Consider the following 22682-nt stretch of genomic DNA (forward strand, 5'->3'; position numbering starts at 1 on the left):
AAGTCCTTCTGTTTGTGTACTTTTTTAAGAGGATTCAGAAAAAATTATTTGCTTTGAAATTGGGAAATGTAGGAAGTGTAACATCTTCATGGTTCTTTTGCATTTTAATAACACTGAGAAATAACAGCATGTACAGTACATTTCTGTGTCTTCCAGAGGCAGTAATTTTAAAACTAGCACACTCTTAGAGTCACAGGATCAGCCTTTCTAGGAGGCACTGTGTCAGTGCTCCATTATGAGCAACACTTCTATTAACAGGATGCACATTGATGGTCTGAGTAAAAGGAATATTTAAGGTTTTCTTCAAAGCCTTAACTTAGGTGGATTTATTTTGTTTAGCCTTCCCTAATGCATAATTAGTTGTTCCCTTTCTGATTTTAAAAATGCCATTTTATGGTTCTTCAAAGTAATCCTCTCTCGAGCACTAGTGAACATAATCTTGAAGAAAAGCTTTCCTAATACTGCATATGTACATTTTCATTAAGAAAAAGAACAACAGAAACATGATTTCATCAGTTGTTGAATTCTCAAAGTAATGTGTTCTTGGGTTTTCCTTATTGAAAAAAGAGTATGGATTTTCCTTGGGGTGTGTTGTACTTTCCTAAGTAGAATCTGAGTGCTAAATAAAATGGCTTTTACTTCTGGTGAGTAGGGAGATGTGTATAATAACTTATGATTTATAGCTACAAAACTGTCTGTAAGAATCAGTACCAGATAGTGAAAAAGTGAAGAGTGTACAAAATGGCCTACAGTTTGATCCCCAGGGGACCATTGAACTGAGTTTCTCTTAATACTTTCCCCATTATCTGAATCTTAACCAACTTCAATCAAGTATTATTACTTCATTATTTGGATTCCTCACCTTTTATTTAAGTATGTGATTCACAACCATCCCTGCCCATTATAATCATCTGGGATGCTTTTTAAAAATACTAATATCTAGACCCTAAGTACACTAACTTATTTCGTCTTGAGCAGGTCCCTGGATATGAGCATGTTTAAAAAACACTGTACAGAGTGATTCTAATGGGCAGCATGGATAGAGAATTACTGATAAAAATCAGGGCTTTTCAAACTAATGTCCATGTGAATCACCTGGGGATTTTGTCAGCCTGCAGGTTCTGACTTAGTAGGTCTTTGTGGTACCAGAGAGTCTGCATTTTTGAGTTCCTAGGTGATAACTGATGCTCTTGGTCTTCGAGCACATTTTTGGGTAGCAAGGCTATAAACTTTGTTCTCCTGTTCACAGTTCTTTTATTGTTCAAGGGCATTTTAAAATGAGAATTCAGTTTCAGAAATGATTATATGATTTGGCAAAAAGGATTCTCTTATAACTAAACTTTGTTAGTCCATATCCTTCTGGCTTAAAGCAATAAGAGCAGTAAGAGGCTCCCAAAAGTATTAAATAGTGGGTATTTTGTTAATAAAAATTGATGAAGTTAGAGTCTTTTAATGAACAAAAGTAAAATTCACTTTTGTTCCACTTATATAGAGCTTTGCTCAAAAAATTATGTGCAAAAAATTAGCATTCTGACTTATAATTTGAATTTTTATTAAAATGAATTTCCTAAAAATCTAAAATATGAACTCTAAGTCTAATTCTAGTGAAAGAACTTTGATGTGATGGACTCCAATGAGGTCTTAGTAGATATAGTTTAACAGAATTTTGCCGAAAAGGCATTTCACAATGATGATATTTGGGATAGGTTTGTGTGCCATCTGTGCTTGTGCAGGTATACACATGATACTTCTTTTTGAAAAGCTTGCCTAATTTTCTCCCTTTTGTCTTTTTTTTTTTTTCTCCCACTTCTTAGCATCATTCACGGTTATGTGTTACAATGTGTTATGTGATAAATACGCCACCCGGCAGCTATACGGCTATTGCCCATCCTGGGCATTAAACTGGGAATACAGGAAAAAGGGAATTATGGAAGAAATTGTTAACTGTGATGCAGATATCATTAGTCTTCAGGTAACACTAGAAATTAATTGTCTGAGGGCACCTGGCTGGCTTACTCGGTGGAGCAAGCAGCTCTTGATTTCGGGGTTGTGAGTTCTTGAGTTCCACATTGGGTGTAGAGATTACTTAAAAATAAAATCTTAAAAAAAATTAAAAAAAAAATTGAAACTTAAAGGTGAACTTAATAGATCTTACTTCCAGGAGAGAGAGTCTGTGTTCAAAACAGAACTCAAAAGGAATTGTTTTCTCTCCTCTTAAAAAGGGCAATTTTAATAAGCAGGTAAGACATTTCCACAGTGGAACTGTTTTGCTAAGTACAGCCATTCACCTATACTCATTTACTATTAAGTGAAAATAATCTCATCCATTATTCATGTTAACAGTTCATCTTATGAACATATCACTTGCATTGTTGAAAGAGAAAACTGCAGAAGGTTGTCTTTTAAGAATGTGAATTTAACTTATGATGGAATCTTTAAAAAATATTATTTGTCCAATGTTCCTTAATGGTAAACATTGTAAACATTTAAAAATATTGTGCTGTAAGTCATGCATTTTTGCATTATTTTAAAAACCATCTCTGAAATTTAGACTTTTCTGTCTTATAACACTTTATTATAATAAATTTAACTGAACAAACACCTTTTTGTTGAAATACGTGTTTCAGCACTTCAACAGTCAACTAGCCAAGGTTTCTAGGTAGTATTTAATAACTTTTTCTTAGCAACTTTCAAAGCATATTACATGTTTATGAAGGTATTTTAAAATTTTAAGTATTAGAATTTTATAGCTGCTTTTTAGCATAGCCTGAGAAAGGAGGGTATTACTTTTTAAATAATTTTTTGTACTAGAGTAGCTTGATAATTTATGTTGTCTATGGTTCATATGACTTCCTGGGAAATAATAAAAATCTTTAAAATTAAATTTTCTTCTAAACACAGAACTGACATAGAATTGGTGGAGAAGGAGGCAAACAAAGGTAGTTACTTAGTTGTCCTCTTTTTTATTTAGTATTTGTAGTAATGATAGCCTCACATTCTTCTAAGTATAGTTTGAAGGATAAAAACATAATTTAAAAAGTATTTTTTGGGGCGCCTGGGTGGCTCAGTCCGTCGTTAAGCGTCTGCCTTTGGCTCAGGTCATGGTCCCAGGGTCCTGGGATCGAGTCCCACATTGGGCTCCCTGCTCGGCGGGAAGCCTGTTTCTCCCTCCCCCATCCCCCCGCTTGTGTTCCCTCTCTCACTGTGTCTCTGTCAAATAAATAAAATCTTTAAAAATAAGAAAATAAAAAGGTTTTTTTATTGTAAAGGTGATACCATAGTATAAAATGTTCATTCTAGAGAAATTGAGTATTTTGAAAAAATACAAGGAATGATGGAGGAAAACACCTAATCTCATAATCCAAAAATAGTTTTTGTGTTAAAACTTCTGAAATATTTGTTGTACACTTTTTAAAATTCACTTTTCCTATTTATTTACAGATCTATTTTCAAAATAAAGTTGAGATCACACTGTTGTGCTTAATGCACTTTCCATATTACTAAAATTCTTCAAAGCCAATTCATTATCTGAATATATATTTATTGATTTAGCATTTTCTCTACTGTTGAACATTTAGGCTGTTGGTTTTTACTGTTACAAAATCATGTTCTGAGCATCATCATAGATAAATCATTATCTTGACATTTGATTATTTCATTTGGAAAGATTGATTAAAAATATTTTATGGGTCAAAGAATAAAATAGTCTAACTTAAAAATACTGGATTAACAGAGACCATTGGATGATTGGTGTTCAGGTACCTAAAAATTCCTTAAAGTAGAACTTTTTGTTGATCTTAAACTTCTCAGTCTTGGGTATCATTCATTTCCATTGCAGTTGAGAAAGATAAATAATTTTAAAAATTACCCCTCTAAATAAAATTTACTACTCCTTACTGCTTAATCTATAATATGTCCAATTTTACCAGTTTTAAGGAATTGATGTATAGTAGGATGAACTCTAAATTGGAACTAAAGAGACTTGGGACCAACTAGCTGGTAAGCAAGAGAAAATCATGCAACAGTTCATGTTCTTTCAGGTTTAAAAGCTGCCATTATCAAATGACTGCTGCTAGTGGTAAGGTAGGATAGATAATATTTGTTATGTGAATTATTTTAACTTAGTCACATCTTATACTGCTAAACATTTTTATATCTTAATCAAAGTTTTCCTCTGTCATGTCAGTGATAACTTTTCTTTCACCTCAGGAAGTGGAAACAGAGCAATACTTCACTCTCTTTCTGCCAGCATTGAAGGAGCGTGGATATGATGGATTTTTTTCTCCAAAGTCACGTGCCAAAATCATGTCTGAGCAGGAAAGAAAGCATGTGGACGGTTGTGCAATATTCTTCAAAACAGAAAAGTGAGTTAAGGAAACAAAGCATAGTAGTGTATACTTCTTTAATATACAAATTAACAAAAGCTAGCTGGAAAGCAAGCAATGTAAAAATTAAAACTGTTGGTAATGTTATATTTCTTAGGCTGTATTCTTAAGAATGTTTATTATACTTTATGCTTTATTGCCAAATTACACTAAAAATTTTGAGAGATATATACTTGAATATGGTGTTATCATATTTCCAAATATATTTTCATGAAGTAAAATACTAATTCTGGTGTAAAAAAAAAAAAGCATAGTGCCATTTAAGATTTGAAATGAGTGATCTGAGTTTCTTTCTGTGATTTTTGTTTTGGTAGTTGGCTTTTTCAGAATCATTCATTTTGTTAACCTTTTTCATCCTTTTCAATTAACATTTCATATATATAATCATTTATTCACTAAATGTTTACTGAGCAGTTGCTTTGTGACAGGTGCTATGCTAGTCAAGATAGACATAAAGATAGATAAGACATAGTTCCTAATCCCACTCAGAGCTCTGGTCTAGTAGGAAAAGGTAATTGTATAAGAAAATCAAAATAAAATAGAGATGAGGGAGGGTGGAAGAGGGACAATAGAGTTAAAGGATTGACTGAGATAGGACAGTGGAAAGCAGTCATTACCAAACACAGAGAAAACATGATTTGTGTTTTTTGGGGGCTGTTGATATAGTTGATTAAAGTAAGTCAAAGGTGAGAACGTCACGGATCTGCTTATTAAAATACGTAAATGATCTTGTAGAAGCCTTTGTTATCTTGTGTGCATTGGATTTAGGAAACTGCATTTCCTACTCGAAGGTGGAGTGCCACAGCACACTCAGAAATCTGTCTCCTTTTGAATGCTGGCTGAGTAGCTAGATGATTACAGGCATATTTAGTTATTATCTTGAGGAAAAGAGGGAAGCATATTTTTGACCCAGAAAGGCAAATACAAAGGAATCTCCAATAGAAGACTGAAATGTGTAAAATCTGATCGAGGTTGAGTCCCATGGTTAATAATTTGGGTTTGATACATTAGATTAGGAATCATCTACTTATAGGATAAGCGTATACTATTTTCCAGGATTGCCCCTTTTTTATTACCAGTTATCACAAAGCCAGTTACATGTTTTTATTGATACAGGCATATTACTAGCATGTTATGTTAAGTAAATGAATTAAGTGAATTTGAAAGATAGTTGGCCTACTTTTTCTCATTTATTTGTACCTACTTTCCTGTCTTTTCTCTGAATTTTTATTTATTCCCTGAGATATTCTCATTTTGGCTAATACTTAATGGATAGGCCTGCAGTATTTGAGGTTAGAATATACTAAATTCTTCTAGTTGGTTGGTGATTTTTTTTTTTTTTAACTAATTTCAGACTAACAATAGATATTACTTTCATATACTGGTAGGCCTCTTATGGATTCTCTTGTTGAATTTTTAAAGCAACCTCAGAGCTAGGGGTAGAGCTATATTCTCATTTTTATACATGAGGAGACAAATGTACAGAGAGTAGTGTGGCTTCATAGTCAGTGCTTTTAACCATGGTGCTAAACTGAATTTTTAGGTTTCTTACTGAGCTTTTGGTACTACTTGTACCTCTTAAAAGGTTACCTCATTTGGAAAAATTGCCTTGAATTTGATGTTTGTTACCTATATTCATATACACATTTCCTTGAAACACCATAATTGAAAAAAGAGTACTGGTAATATTGAGATAAAACATCAAGTTCTTTTTCCATTTTCCATTGTTTTTCCCAAAGGAAGATAATATAATTTTTATCATCCCCATCACAGTTTGAGAGGAAAATCTAAAATGCCTTGATAATTTACTAGAGGTAGTTAAGATTTTGAACTAACAATTATAACTAATATCTAGGAAACTTTCAAACACTTTTAAAAATTGATGCTTGAATTAAGTGAACACATAGGAAATAATTAGGTGCATCATTTGGTTTTCTTCCATATGTCAACTCTTTTTGCCTGAATAGTAGCATGAATCCAGTAACAGATGAATCCTTTGAGTATATATATTCTTTTGTGAGCAGTATCAAATACTTTTTGATGTTGTATGAGCTAACTATCCAGTGCCAAACTATTTGAAATTTAACACAAAGTATACTACCATGCCTTTACTCTATTCTTTCTTCAGATCGGAGAGATAATACTGTGCAAAGAAAAGAATTGTGAAGCCAGGTGGTTCTCCTGCTTACATAGCTATATAATCTTGAATGAGTCACTTACCCTTTCTGGGCTTATTTCCTCATTTGTATTTATTTGTATGTTACCATCTAAGATAATTTCTTTATGTAGTTAACAAAACTGACAAAGTCAAAAGATAGCTGTAGGAAGAGTACTTGAAGTCTCCATTCTCAAAGTCTCATTCTTCTAAAACCAGAGTATCTCATAATTCCTAATCTTCATTGATGAGTTTTTCCCTTCATGGAAAACGGTGATACAGAGTAGGTAACCATAAATAGAAACTATAATAATTACTGTTTTTAGCAAAATGCTGTGATAAAAATTTCTTATCCATTGTGATGAAAGGATAGGATATTGCTTAGTAAAGACTAGGACATAGATTACCAATTTTCAGAGAACTGGAATACAGTAAAATAGTCCCTTGCATCATATTCATTGTAGTTTAATCTTCAGGGCTTCAGAAGTTACTTCAAGATTTGGCAGGACCTTTTGGTCATCATTATGACACTTTTTGGGTAGTTAGATGCATGGAGATACCAGAAAATAGAAATTTCGATTCATAAAATGCTAGAAGTCCGCTTTTGCTTTGTCCTTTATGTCAGTAACTATCACTGTCTTCAGTGCAAAGATTTTATAAGATACATGTATGCATTTTTTTTTGTTGTGTGTGTATGGAAAGACTTACTATAGATAAGTTTTTTAGGCTCAGAAATTTAAATTTCCTTTTGCCATATTTTGTCCTATAGACTTAGCAGTTAGTAGAAGTAGGCTTGGATCCAGGTACACAATTTGAAGAAATTGAAAATGGAGAAAAATGGAGATGAAACAAGGCCTAGATACTAGACTTACTTGCTGCTCCTGAAGTTAATAGTTCTGATCTGATCATGACAGCCAGTGAAAAAGGGAAAGATGAGACAGTGTTAGAACAGGTGACCATTACACTGTGGAGAAGCAGTCTCTTCCAATAGAACTTAGAACTAGCTTGTCATGGTTCTCAGCCCTTTCTGTATTGTCTCTGCTTTCTAACCCGCTTCCAGTCTCAGATGTACCACGTAAGGCCAAGTCTTTGCTTTTCCTTCCTATGTTATGATGGTAGTTTTGTGCTTGAGAAGAGGGCATCCAGAGGTTATAATAGCATTCCAAAAGGACCTAATGTGATAATTCCTTCTCACTGGTTTCTCAGATACTGATTTCCTGTGTCATCGGTGGTGGTTGCGTTTAGAATTTGTGTGATTTTTTTTTTTTTTTTTAAGATTTATTTATTTATTTGAGAGAGAGAGAATGAGAGAGAGTACATGAGAGAGGGGAGGGTCAGAGACTCCCCGCCAAGCAGGGAGCCCGATGCGGGACTCGATCCCGGGACTCCAGGATCACGACCTGAGCCGAAGGCAGTTGCTTAACCAACTGAGCCACCCAGGTGCCCAGAATTTGTGTGATTTTTAAAAAACAGACTGTGATTTCTGGTTTCTGTTGTTCACTCTCCCATAAATTTAATCTGGAACATAAAATTACTGCTTTGTGCCACCACTGGCACAATATAGAGAGTAATAACTTTCACCTAATTTGAGAGGTTTCTTCTGGGGCTAAAATGATTAAGAATGTAAAAGTGGTTTCAGTGGTTCAAAGAGTTGTACAGAGATAGGCAGGACAGTGCATATCTACTTTTCTTCCCGATTTATCCCAGTGTCTAAGCTTACCTTTTTTAGCAAGTTCTTTTCCATTTTAGCAATCACTCCCATGATTATTTAAAGGGACCCAAGAACACATTTTATAGCCTCTTACCCTAAATATACAGTAAAAACTTCTGTTTGGTTTAGGTTTAAGAGTGCTGGAATATGATCCAGAAAGGGTCATAGTTTACTTTTGTGTGCTTATATTCTTTTCTTGACTATGTACCTTTTGTTCTTTTGGCTTGTAAATGAATTCAGGGAGGGACTATTACTCAAGTCTTATATATTGTTTCACTTGCTCATAGTTGGCATTCACTGTCCTCTCTACCATTGATTTAATCACATCACAGCCCATAAAATTACTTCTAGATCCAAGCTAGTAAGAAATTGAGTTATCTCATTGTTGTGTTTGAAGGCTGTATTTGAAACATTCAACCTAATAATCTTCCTCAAATCATGTAAGAAGGGTAGAGTCTTTGTTTTTTGATTATAGCATATATGATCTCTCTATGCCCATTTGACTTTCTATAAAATAAGACTTTCACAAAGATAAAAAGAATTCTTAGACTAAAATTAAAAAAATAGCATGAGGATTAATACTTACAGCATCTGTGTATTCTTATAGAATAGGAATAATAAAATGAATTGAAAATAGAGACACGTTATAAGATTTTACATATTAACCAAGGATTGATGGTTTGGATTGGTGAATGGAAAGTAACGTAAACCAGTATGTTTTATTCAAAACTAGCATCTAATAGAAAGAATGAGGAAGACATCTCTGTATGTCAGAATGTCACCTATAGGTAAATCTGTAAGACAGAAAGTCGAAGCAGAGTGGACTGTATTTGGTTATGTGTAGGAGGGGAAATTAAGAAATAGTATTGGTCAGGTAGTATGAATAGAATATGGGTAATTTTTCTTACTATACTATAAATGTATTATAAATACTGTATAAAATAAACACAAAAACGAGACAAAGTGTAGGAGACTACAGCTATCTGTACTAGTGCTGGAGATTTTCTTAAGGCAGAGTACCTGAAAAGTTCTTACCTGCAAGAAGCCTATCTTGCTCTTGCTTAATTCTCACTGTAAAGGAGGAACTTTCTTTGGTTCCTTAGTTCTCAACTATCTCTTTGGTTCTTCAGCTCTTGGTGAAGGGGCACCTGGGTGGTGCATTTGGATAAGCATACAGCTCTTGGTTTCAGCTCAGGTCGTGATATCAGGGTTGTGAGATGAAGCCCTGCATCAGGCTCCACGTTCAGCTTAAAGTCTGCTTAGGACACTTTCTCCCTCTGCCCCTGCCCACGCCCCACCCCCCCATGTGTGCTCTCTCTAATAAATAAATCTGGAAGAAAAAAAAAACCCAAAAACAAACTATTGGTGAAGCTGAAATGATAAAATTTGAGAGTGTGACCCTGTCCTCTTTAGTATTTGTAAGGGCCAAGGAAGGGAGTGTTAGTTATAAGGATGTCTGTACTCTGTTTAGGAAAACTGCATTTATTTTTCTGAACTTTTTGAAACCACAGATATTAAAAAGCTGATACTTGAAGTTGTAAAATTCAAAAGTGAGGCAATACAATAATTAATTATACCAATTAGGAAGAAAGTTGAAGGGGTAGGTGGAAGAATTAATAAACTGAGTAATTGTCAGGATTCATTTATAAATGAAGAAAAGTCAGTAACTAGGCATGTGTTTTAAAAAGAAGTTGACTGAACCTGTGATCTTTGGCAAGAAGACTAAGAAGCAGAGGCTTGGTGAAAATGCTAAGAAGGGTATTTTAAATACCATGCACTTAAAGAAGGGATATACCCATTGTGGATTGTGTAATCACTAATTGAGGTTCAAGGTATAAAACAGCTGTACAACTTCTATTTTGCTTTCATGATCTCTATTGAGAATTTTGTTCAAAGTGGAAAGACTAATAAAGACGAGGTGAAGAGGAGACTGGTAAAACAAGAGAGTCGCTAAACTGCCTGAACTAGTTAGGTTTCCAAATCAAGATAATTATATCACATGGTACTAAAAGATCTTGTGAAAGTATGATTGCAGAACTGGCATGGGTAATCTGTTATGAATGTTGCAGTGTAGGAGAAGTTCTAGGATATTGAAGATGAACAAATCACCTCTCATTTTTCGAAAAGATAAGGTAGTTCGGTGTTCCTTTGTGAAAGGGAACAGGGAAGAAATAGAATTGAGCATAGAGAACAAAGTTGTTCTGCTCTGTCAGCCTGACAACCTCAGCTGACCCTACCTGTAGCTTTGGAACTGAAATGGCCTGTGAGAGTTAACCCAGGAGGGACCAAAATCCATAAACTTTGATGTTTTGCTTTTGATCTATAACTGGATGTAGGCCACTCCTAGAAGTACTTGACCTTGGGTGATGTAGCTCTCTGCAGCTGGAGCAATTCCTAAAGGATTGATGAGGAATCTGGGTAGTGTGTTTCCATATTCACCCCTTCGCAAATTTTTTTGCAAATTTGAGGACTGATATGTATGAATTCAGTACCTATCACAAGTCTTGATACAAAGTAGATCCTCAGTAATGGGCAGCATGTGTTATTTTTATTATTGGTTCTGTCCTATTGAGAATTTTGATTATTTCAGAGAAGACCAATATGTACACTTAAGATTTATGAAAATCAAAAGGTGGCAGAGATATTTAATCTTCTGGGAAAAAAGAATGAAATTTCAAAGTGTCCTTTATCAGGAACTTCTCTGACATCAGCAGTAGCAACTCTTTTCTAGATAGGTCTCCTGAGTCAAGATAAACAAAAACAAAAATAAACTATTGGGACTATATCAAAATAAAATGCTTTTGCACAGCGAAGTAAATAATCAACAGAACTAAAAGGCAAACTACAGAATGAGGAAAGGTATTTGCAAATTACATATCCAATAAAGGGTTAGTATCCAAAATATATAAAGAACTTACACAACTCCACACCCAAAAAAACAAATAATCCAATTAAAAAAATGGGTGGAAGACATGAACAGACATTTCTCAACGAAGACGTACAGATGCCCAGTAGGCACATGAAAAGATGCTCATCATCACTTATCAGGGAAATACAGTTAAAACTACAATGAGATATCATTCATACCTGTCAGAATGGCTAAAATCAACAACACAAGAAACAACAGGTGTTGGCGAGGATGTGGAGAAAAAGGAACCTTTGTGCATTGTTGGTGGGAATGCAAACTGGTCCAGCCACTCTGGAAAATGGTATGGAGTTTCCTCAGAAAGTTAAAAATAGAACTATCCTATGATCCAGCAGTTGCACTACTGGATATTTACCTAAAGGATACAAAAACACTAATTCAAAGGGATGCATGCACCCTATGTTTATAGAAGCATTATTTACAATAGCCAAGATAGGGAAGCAGCCCAAGTGTCCATTGATCGAAGGAACGGATAAAGGGGTGGGGTGTGTGTGTGTGTGTGTGTGTGTGTGTGTGTGATGGAATATTATTTAGCCATGAAAAAGAATGAAATCTTGTCATTTGCAACGACATGGATAGTGCTAGAGAGTATAATGCTAAGTGAAGTAAGTCCGAGAAAGACAAATACCATATGATTTCACTCATGTGAAATTTAAGAAACAAAAGTAGGGCGCCTGGGTGGCTCAGTTGGTTAAACGACTGCCTTCGGCTCAGGTCATGATCCTGGAGTCCCTGGATCGAGTCCCACATTGGGTTCCCTGCTCGGCAGGGAGTCTGCTTCTCCCTCTGACCCTCCCCCCTCTCATGTGCTCTCTCTCTCTCAAATAAAAAAAAAAAAAATAAGCAAAGGAGGGGGATAAAGAGAGACAAACCAAGAGACAGACTCTTAACTGTAGAGAAGAAGCCGATGGTTACCAGAGGGGAGGTGAGTGGGGGATGGGTGAAATAGGTGAAGGGGATTACGAGTACACTTAACCTTGATGAGCAGAGTAACGTGTAGAATTGTTGAATCACTATATCATACACCTGAAACTAATACAAAATTGTATATTAACTAACTAATTAAAATAAAAATTTAAAAAGTGCCTGTAATATGTGAGTGGGCGAACTAATGAACAGAAACTCATGAAGTGGGGGCGCCTGGGTGGCTCAGACATTAAGCGTCTGCCTTCAGCTCAGGTCATGGTCCCAGGGTCTGGGGATCGAGCCCCGCATCGGGCTCCCTGCTCAGCGGGAAGCCTGCTTCTCCCTCTCCCACTCCCCCTGCTTGTGTTCCTGCTCTTCCTGTCTCTCTCTGTGTCAAATAAATAAAATCTTTAAAAAAAAAAAAAAAAAAAACTCATGAAATGATACTCAACAGAAATAAAGTGTGCTGCACTTAGATTATTAAAGGAAGTGAAAGAGGGAGGGATAAAATCATTTGATAGTACAGAAAAATATATGTAGAAGTGTTTATAATGGCATTAGCTATAATAGCTCAAATCAGAACTAATTTAAATGTCTACCACAAAATATTAAATAAATTATGGTGACTCTCTAGAGTGGACTATAGTACAATCATAAATATTGATTTTGAATAATAATTTTATAAGTGCTCATTCCTTATAGAATGTTTATTAATAAACCAAAATATAAAATTATAGAGTATTATAATTGTATAGAAATATTCGTATGCAAATGCATGGGGAAAAGTCTGGGGGAAATACATTGACTTAGTGGGGATATTTCGTTGCAGGTAACTTTAAATTTTCTTTATATTTTTCCTTATTCCCAAATCTGTACAGTATGTTTATTGTACGGTCATTTTTTCTTTTTTTTTTTTTAAGATTTTATTTATTTATTTGACAGAGACAGCGAGAGAGGGAACACAAGCAGGGGGAGGGGGAGTGGGAGAGGGGGAAGCAGGCTCCCCGCCGAGCAGGGAGCCCGATGCGGGGCTCGATCCCAGGACCCTGGGATCATGACCTGAGCCGAAGGCAGACGCTTAACAACTGAGCCACCCAGGCGCCCCTACTTGTTTGTTTTTAAGCATCTATGAAATGCAGGACTGGTTTAAGAGTGAAGAAGTCCAGGAAATTTTAGTTACATCTTGGTTCTTATTTGGCTTATAATTAATACGGCTTTCCCCAAAGTACAATTTCAGTCTTTATTAATAAAAATACATTCTAAAATGAAGAAGGCACTAGTTCTTTTTTTTTTTAATTTATTTTTTTATTCTTATGTTAATCACCATACATTACATCATTAGTTTTAGAAGAAGGCACTAGTTCTTTTATGCCCAGTTCTAGGTACTGTACCTTTGGGTAAACTTGAGTTGTTCAAATGAACAAACGTCTCACACCATATATCATATAAAGAATTGGCCATTTCTTTTCTTAGGAAAGATGTGATGGGGAGATATTTAAAGGGTATTAAGGAGGGCACGTACTGCATGGAGCACTGGGTGTTATACAAAAACAATGAATCATGGAACACTACATCAAAAACTAATGATGTACTGTATGGTGGCTAACATAACATAATAAAATAAAAAAAAATTAAAATAACAGTGTCAAGTAGAAGAGATACTAGGTTTTATTTATGGAAGAAAGGTACAGAGAAACAAATTGTCGTTAAGGAAGACATTTCTAATTATTAGATGCCCCTCTCTCTCACGATGGCCTGACTTTGGTAGAAGTAAAATATACCAATACTAAAAATATTATTTATTAAGCAGGATTTTTATACTTTCCTACAACGTTCCTGTAAATAAGCCTTAAGAGTTCTGTAAATATTTAGAAGGTATTTTAATAAAAAAGTAAATACAAATAAACTGTAATTTTAAAATAACATGTTCACTCAAATGTTTCAAATACCAAATTTTAACACTTCAGAAATTAATAACATGTTTTGGAGGTGCTGCTTAGTTGACTTGTTTTTGTGCAGATCTCTGAATCAAGTTTTTGCCTGCTTGCTTAGGTTTTCTGAGTTCAAGGTCAGTTATTTATCAATTGAATCTCTGTGTCTCTGTGAATCAGGATTTTTATTAATACTCTATAACCAAAACCAAAAATACAGAAATAAACTGGATACAGAGATGGATATAAGATTATAATCATCTATACCCTCTGATTTAAAATTTTTATATTCATCAAAACAGATTCATTGTTTCCAGTGACTTAATACTACTTAAATTTGTTCTATGTACGGGAATCTTACCAGAAATTGTTTGAAAAAGATGTCTACTGCTTAGATGTTTGGAAAAGTCTGGTATGGAGGATGGTCAAGTCTACCTATAGAACATATTTTGAATCTTCCTTCTTCTCTTTATTTCTCTTGCCTTAGCCCAAGCCGCCATCATCTTGTCATTCATACAACCTCAAAAACTTTGTTTGGTCTCACAGTTCCCACTTTAGCTCCTGTTATCCATTCTCCACCAAGCAGCTGGAGTGATCTTAAAACATATAAAGTAGTGTGTTCTTACTTAGAACCTTCCATTGTTCCCTTTCGTCTCTAACATCATTTCATACCCTTCCATTCTTTTCTGTCGCATAAATGTGCAGAGGTCTTTGCTGCCTCAGGATCTTCTTCCTTTATCTGGAATGCTCTTAATCCCATTCTTCACCTTGGTAACTCCTCATCCTTTATGTTTCAGTTTAAATGTCACCGCCTTAAAGTAGAGGGTGAAAACTATGCTCCTTTTTATCACCCTGGGTTAGAAATAAGCATTTGACCTGACCTTTTATACTTCTCAGTGCAAGAGAACTTCACAATTGGGGCAGGGAGAGGAGTACGGTTTCATCTAGCAGTGTCCTGCAGCATAGTAAGATTTTAGTCCATATTTATAAAGATACGAGTGCATGCTTCTGTTTCAAAGCTAGGAGGAAGATGGGATGGAAGCCTGTTAAAAGAACAAAGGTGTCTTCTCTCCACGTAATACTTAGTGAAAAGTAGTATATTTAGTTAGTTTTGGCCATTTATAAATATTTTACAAATCAATAAAACTAGGCTGAAAGAGGTTAAATGGCTTGACCCAAAACAGTATGACTTTGTCATATGTATGTTACCAGTATGACTTTGTCAGTGCTAGCCTCAATTCTATTAAGTCCTATAAATATACAATACTTAATTTGGAAGTAAAGAAAATACTATCCATGCAGAAACTGTAGTCACATGGAGAGCCATTTTTCACCTTACAGAAGTTGTTCCCCTGAAGCCTTACATACATGTAACACTGCTTTTTAGTAAAGGCCAGGTGGAAAAATTGCCTTCTCCTTAGTTAAGGGCGTGACACATCTCTTGAGTGGTAAGAATAAAACTGCAAACAGGGTAGGTAGATTTTATTCTGTTCTTTGTCAGTCTGCTGACTGAGTTAAGGTTGTGTTCACCTTTAAATACCAAAAAGTTCTCACAGTAACTTAAAGAAATGGGAGAAGGACAGTGTTCTCACACAAGTCCAGATATGGCAGTCCAGAACTGGTTCAGCTGCTTCCCAGTCCATAGGGGGTTGGTTTTTGCCCTCCTGCTTCTTACCACTGGGATAAAGCCATAAAAGGGCAAAGGGATATATATGCAGTCTTTGCTAGGCCGCACTTCTAAGAAAGTTTTTAAAGATTTTATTTATTTATTCATAAGAGACAGAAAGAGAGAGAGAGAGAGAGGCAGAGGGAGAAGCAGGCTCCCCACTGAGCAGGGAGCCCGATGCAGGACTCAATTCCAGGACCCTGGGATCATGGCCTGAGCCGAAGGCAGATGCTTAACCATCTGAGCCACCCAGGCACCCTCTAAGAAAGTTTTTAATCACACTTCTTCTTCTTCTTTTTTTTTTTTTTTTTAAGATTTTATTTATTTATTTGACAGAGACACAGCGAGAGAGGGAACACAAGCGGAGGGAGTGAGAGAGGGAGAAGCAGGCTCCCTGCAGGGCAGGGAGCCCGATGTGGGGCTCAATCCCAGGACCCTGGGATCATGACCTGAGCCGAAGGCAGAAGCTTAACGACTGAGCCACCCAGGCGCCCCTTAATCATACTTCTTATATCTCACTGGCCAGAACTGATCGCATGTCCCCTTGTAGATGGAAAATGATTGGGGAGACAGTGAATAGTGTCTCTGTCTTGTGCTCCCTCATTTAATGTCTTTTAGCATGATAGTCCAAGTACCTAATACCATACTAATAATGCATTGTACCTTTTAGATTTACATTGGTGCAAAAGCATACAGTGGAATTCAACCAAGTGGCAATGGCTAATTCAGATGGATCCGAAGCTATGTTGAACAGAGTGATGACAAAAGATAATATTGGTGTCGCTGTGGTATTAGAGGTCCACAAAGAACTATTTGGAACAGGTGAGTGCAGTTTAAAATATTCTTACTAAAAATAAACACCATCTCATGCTTTCTCATCTCAAGCATACAGACTCTTGCCTTATTTATTGCACAATTTTTTTTTTGTCTTTGAGGAAAGTTAGGGGAAATGGGCAGGAAAATAGCACTAATTATGTAAACCATCATATATATATATCTAGGGATATTACTTACCAGGTAATTGTGAAAAAGGAAAGCCTTTGATATGCCATTATTTCAAAAAGGTTATTTGAAGTAGGAAATGCTTTAGTTAGGCCGAATTTGGAAGTTATGATGAGTTGGTTCTCTTTCTAGCCATATTTTTAGCTTCCTGAGTGTGAAATCTTTTGTCTTTAAGATTAAGTACTTGGCAAGTTTCTCTAATTTTTTTGTTATATCTCAGTCATTGTCAGGTAAGAGCGGGATCTTTTATCTACCTGGTACTTAGCTTTTGCATTTTAGATTATTTATAGCTTCCTTCAAAGTCAAACTCATTATGTACTTTGCATATCCAGACCTTTTTTCCCCCCTTTCTCCTGCCTGCCTTTGAGCATTTCATTGTTTACTTAACTAGTATATTTTAGGCAAGAGCAAGGAGAAGATGTTAAGACTACATTAGGGCTTTATTTTTAAACTTTTTTTCTGTTCTTACTGTAGAAGAAAAGATGTTTGCCTTGAGTATTGATTTGAATTATTCAGACCATGGCTATCTGTGAATCCTCTCCTTTTCTTTCTGTTATTAATTTTATCCATCATCAGATAATCTTTGATAGGATATTTTAAATTTCTTCTTCTTTTTTGATCTTTCCATCTTTACCTACTTTTATGTCCTTCCCAGTCTTACTCTTTTCAAAAGTTAGGTACCTCTTTTTCTGGTAACATGAAAATTGAATTTCTTTTGGAGTTTTTTTCTTCTTTTAATTTTCAGAAAAGGAATTAGAAATTATACAGCAGATACTTTCACATTTTGAAATACATCTTTTATTCCTACAAGAGGAATTTAATATTATAGAAGGTGCTGATGGCCCTTACAGCCAGAAGTGACACTGTAAAATTTCTAGGAAAAGAGTGGAGCATAGAGAATTTTGTCTGTAAGATTTTATCTTGTCCAATTGCTTTAAAAATGACTTTCTATATTTATAAATCATACATCCAATAAGGGGTTAATATCCAAAATATATGAACAACTCATAAAGCTCAATAGCAAGAAAAATGAACAATCAGGTTAAAATACGGGCAGAGTGTCTGAATAGACATTTTTCCAGAGAAGACAGAGATGGCCAAAAGGCACATGAAAAGATGCTCAACATCACTAATCATTGGGAAATGAAAATGAAATCAGAACCACAATGAGATACCACCTCATACTTGTTAATATGGCTGTTATCAAAAGGATAAGAAATAACAAGTCTTGGTGAGGCTGTGGAGAAAAGAGAACCCTTGCACACTGTTGGTGGGAATGCAAACTGGTGCAACCACTATGGAAAACAGTATGGAGGTTCCACAAAAAATTAAAAACAGAAATACCATATGATCTAGCCATTCCACTTCTGGGTATTTATCCAAAGAAAATGAAGATACTAACTTGAAAAGAGATACACACCCCCATGTTTATTGCATCATTATTTACAGTAGCCACCACATGGAAGCAGCCTAAGTGTCCATCAACAGATGAATGGATAAAGAAAAAGTAGTATATATACACAATGAAATACTATTCGGCTATAAAAAAGAGTATCTGCTATTTGCAATGACATGGATGGACCTTGAGGGCGTTATGCTAGATGGAATAAGTCAGAGAAAGAGAAATATTGTATAACCTTACTTATATGTGGAATCTAACAAACAAATGAGCAGAGACAACAAAACCAAAATCATAGATACAGAGATTATAGAATTGCCAGAGGGGAGAGGGATTGGGGAGTGAGCAAAAAGAATGAAGTGGGTCAAGAGGTACAAACTTCCACTTATAAATAAGTCATGGGATATAATGTACAGCATGAGGGCAGTAGTCATTCATATTGTAAAGTGTACTTGAAAGTTGCTGAGAGAGTAAATCCCAAGAGTTAACTTTATATGGTGACAGATGGTAACTAGACTTACTGTGGTGACCATTTTGCAATGTATATAAATACTGAATCATTATGTTGTACATCTGAAAGCAATAAAATGTTATGTCAGTTATGCCTCAATAGAATTTTTTATTTATTTTTTTAAGATTTTATTTGTCAGAGAGAAAGAGAGCACAAGCGGGGGGAGCGGCAGGCAGAGGGAGAGGGAAACAGGCTCCCCGCTGAGCAAGGATCCCGATGCAGGACTTGATCCCAGGACCCCTAGGATCATGACCTGAGCCGAAGGCAGATGTTTAACCAACTGAGCCACCCAGGCGTCCCTCAGTAGAATTTTTTAAAAATGACTACTCCTGTCACATATAGCACACACTTCAGTTACTTGTTTTTATATTCAACATTGAAGATAATTATATCTTAGTAAGGTGGAAGGAAACTTAATCAAAATAGTAGACTTAAAAAATTAGGTCTTGTCTGCAGAGTTTATATTTTCAATAGAAAAATTTAAGACATTTCTATAGAGGTTTTTTTTGTAGTTTTAAGATTTTATTTAAATTCCAGTTAACATACAGTGTAATATTAGTTTCAGGTATAGAATTTAGTGATTCATAACTTACATACAACTTTCAAGTGCTCATCACAAGTGCCCTTTGTAATCCCCATCACCAATTTAGCCCATCTCCCCCCCCCAACCCCCTCACCACCAGCAACCCTCAGTGTGTTCTCTATAGTTCAGAGCCTGTTTTCTGGTTTGCCTCTCTTTCCCCTACCCCCCCATGTTCATCCATTTTTTTTTCTTAAATTCCACATATGAGTGAAATCATATAGTATTTGTTTTTCTCTTATTTCACGTGGCATTATACTCTTAAACTTCATCCACGTCATTGCAAATGGCAAGATTTCATTCTTTTTGATGGCTGAATTATATTCATGTGTGTGTGTGTGTGTGTGTGTACACACAAACCACATCTTCTTCATCCATTCATCAATAGGTGGACATTTGGGCTCTTCCTATAATTTGACTATTGTAGATAATGCTGCTATAAACATTGGGGTGCATGTATCCCTTAGAAACAGTATTTTTGTATCCTTTGAGTAAATGCCTCAGTGCAATTGCTGGATCATAGGGTAGTTCTATAGAAATTTTAGTAGAAATCAAGAAAAGTTTCCTTATTCATACTCTCTAGAAGTAGCTCTTGCTAATTTCTTTACTCATTACTAACAGAGACTGTATGTGTATAGTTTTATTTAAAAGGCCTCATACCATGCACATTGAGCTTTATGTTTTAAATATTTTATGGATGTCTTTCTCTGTCTGTACCTGTTAACCAAATTTAATTTTCACAATTTTTAACTACCTTATTTTCCATTTTGAGAGTTAATACTATGTTAATACTTATTTTGACAAAATTTATAAAACAGAATTTTGGGGAGAGGAAAGAACCTTACATTTTCTAGTTGAATATCTCACTTGCCAAATGAATTTGAGTACCAAAAAAGTTAAGTGACTGTCCCAACACCAAAATAAACAGTAAAAAAGCCAGGTCTAAAACCCACGTGTCCAGATTTTGAGAGCACACTATTACCTGTGTCTCCTTTTTAAAATAACTTTATTTGGGTGTTTGGTATGAATTTGTTTTGGTAGGAAACTTCCTTCCTTACTTAATTTGTGTAAGTTAATACAGTGTTACTGCCTTTTATTGATCCATCACTGATGTGCTCAGGAAATGCAAGGTGAATGAGTACTGGGCAGTGGGAAGAATTTAAAGTTTAGGTCATTCAAATAACTGAAAACCTGCCTCACTAAGTAATTGTGATCTTTACATGACAGAGATATTTAAAGTGCTTGTTGACACTAAGAACTCAGCAAATCAAGGTACTATAATCAACTGTTAATTATATCATGATATAATTCTTAACTTGGGCATATAGAGCAGAAGTTGACAGACTTTTTCTGTAAAGGGCCAGATAGTTAATATTTTAGTCTCTGTGGGCCACATTCAGTCTCTGTCACAGTCTTTTCAAAGAAATTTTTGTAGACTCCTTTAAAAATGTAAAACGAGGCTTAGCTCATACAGGCTGTACAGAAACAGGTGGTGGGTCAGATTTAGCCTGTGGCTAAAAGTTTGTCTACCCTGATCTAGAGGAGTAATTCCCATGTTGGGATTATCAGAATCTTAGCACTTTAGTGTCTAAAAACTATATTATGAGATAAAAGGGAAGATACAAATTAATGGAAAAAAAAGAAGGGGCTATCGGTTTTTGGGAGAAAACCTTAAGATAATTGCTTTTTTGATCCGTAAAGCATAATCTTACCCTCTTTTTTATAATGTTTAAATTTAGGTATGAAGCCTATTCATGCTGCAGACAAACAGCTGCTTATAGTGGCAAATGCCCACATGCATTGGGACCCAGAGTATTCTGATGTGAAACTCATCCAGACCATGATGTTTGTCTCAGAGGTTAAAAACATTCTGGAGAAGGCCTCTAGTAGGCCTGGCAGCCCAACTGCAGATCCTAATTCCATCCCGCTGGTGCTATGTGCAGATCTTAACTCATTGCCAGATTCAGGTATTTATAACATTGCCTCATTGCTTTCAGTTTTGCTATAACTTCTAGCTGAGGGGCTAGCTAGCTCCCAACTTTTGAGTGGAGAATTTCTCTGCTAAATTAAGGGAGTGCATTAGTATGAATCCAGGGATAATAGGACATGGGGTAATTGAGAGTTTAGTAAAGAAGCTATTTCCAAAAATGTGTACAGGGTTAAGGGACACAAAATAATGGGTGATGCAGTACTCTACTACGAAGGGAATTAGGGACCCTTTACCACACCTATACCTAAAGGTTTGAAAATGGTGGGAACTGTTAGTAGAACTTGGAAAAAGTAGTTATAAGGAGAGGATTATGTAGTAGGAGTGAAGGCTTGGAGTTAACTGATGCTATTTGGCATCAACAAAATGGGAGTCTCACTCTCCTCTCCTGCCGATGCTGCCGATTGACCAAATCCAACTAGAAGGGAGAGTGGGAGGGAGGTTGCCATTGATGCAAGTAAAAATCAGCCTCCTGAGGCACAGAGTGCAATGGAGAAGAGGCAGCCAGGAAATAGCACGGGTAGTTTAATAAGGTTGGCAACTTTTCTGTGAATTCATTAAATGATAAATGAATACTGTTAATTTGGTGCAGAAGACTGATCTGTATTCTTCTTGGATTTGACATTACTTCTTGAACTACACTAAACTATTTTATGTCCTGACTAAGAATATTTTAGATCTCTGTAAAAATTAATTCTACATTTTAGATGTTAAAGTTCAAATGTAAAAACATTTAAGTATTACTGTTTTGCTATTACTGAAGCATATTCTAAATTTTTTATATTTTCAATAAGCTATTTTAAATTGTTTAAAATAATCTCTCAACAATAAGTGTGAAATAACCCAAATACTTGCAGTTGGAAACTTGTAAGTCACAAATCTAGAAAATATCTTTACTTATTCTCCTTAATAAATAAATGCTGAAATCATCCTTTTACAAATACTTGGTCTTCAGCCCCCAGCCCAGTTGGCACCTTACCCATGTCTTCCTTTCTTAGTCCTTTTTTTTGAGTTGAAATGCTCTCAAGTACAAGTTTCTCCCATTTCATTTGATTTTTTTTAAGCTGGTGAGCTGTCATTTGACAGCACAGCACAGCCTGGTGAGGTGGTTATGGAACCAGACTGTCAGGGTTGGATCCTGGTTCTACCACTTACAAGCGCAATCTCCAAGTTCCTAATTTTAAATAAGGGGATAATAATTTCATCCACCACATAAAGTTGTTTGTGAGGTTAAGTGTATAAAGCACTTGAGACAGTGCCTAGCATGTAGTAAATGCTAGATAAGTGGTAGTTGCTTTTCGCCTGTTCACAGTACTGATAACTGTGCTCATCACTTAACTCATGATATGTTGCTGTCATTCCTGATCACAGATAGAGATGGCGAACAGTGTTCACTGATCATCATCAGAAGGGTTGTGATATATTTTTCATGTTTGCTTGTTAAATGGAAGCAATGTATTTTTTGAATGCTTCTACTCTTTTTAGCTTTTTATACATATCTAATATTTTTGACCAAGTAGCAT

The 22682-nt window shown here is 35.5% G+C and overlaps 1 protein-coding gene and 1 long non-coding RNA gene across 7 annotated transcripts in view; both read left to right on the forward strand.

Moving 5' to 3' along the window:
- CNOT6L (CCR4-NOT transcription complex subunit 6 like) overlaps window positions 1–22682 on the forward strand; it is a 112311-nt gene that overhangs the window by 76582 nt on the left and 13047 nt on the right. For all 6 annotated transcript variants that reach the window (XM_081812952.1, XM_081812954.1, XM_081812950.1 and 3 more), the window contains 4 exons: window positions 1815–1972; window positions 4210–4364; window positions 16351–16502; window positions 20912–21139. In XM_081812952.1, the coding sequence (XP_081669078.1) occupies window positions 1815–1972; window positions 4210–4364; window positions 16351–16502; window positions 20912–21139 (693 nt within the window). The remainder of the gene's footprint in view (window positions 1–1814; window positions 1973–4209; window positions 4365–16350; window positions 16503–20911; window positions 21140–22682) is intronic.
- LOC145720277 (uncharacterized) lies at window positions 7888–14822 on the forward strand. Its single transcript, XR_014143182.1, has 3 exons — window positions 7888–11855; window positions 12027–13356; window positions 13438–14822. It is a non-coding gene; the product is annotated as an uncharacterized LOC145720277 (long non-coding RNA).

Source organism: Leptonychotes weddellii, chromosome 2, assembly GCF_054177405.1.
Source record: "Leptonychotes weddellii isolate Sample4059 chromosome 2, ASM5417740v2, whole genome shotgun sequence".
Lineage (NCBI taxonomy): Eukaryota > Metazoa > Chordata > Mammalia > Carnivora > Phocidae > Leptonychotes > Leptonychotes weddellii.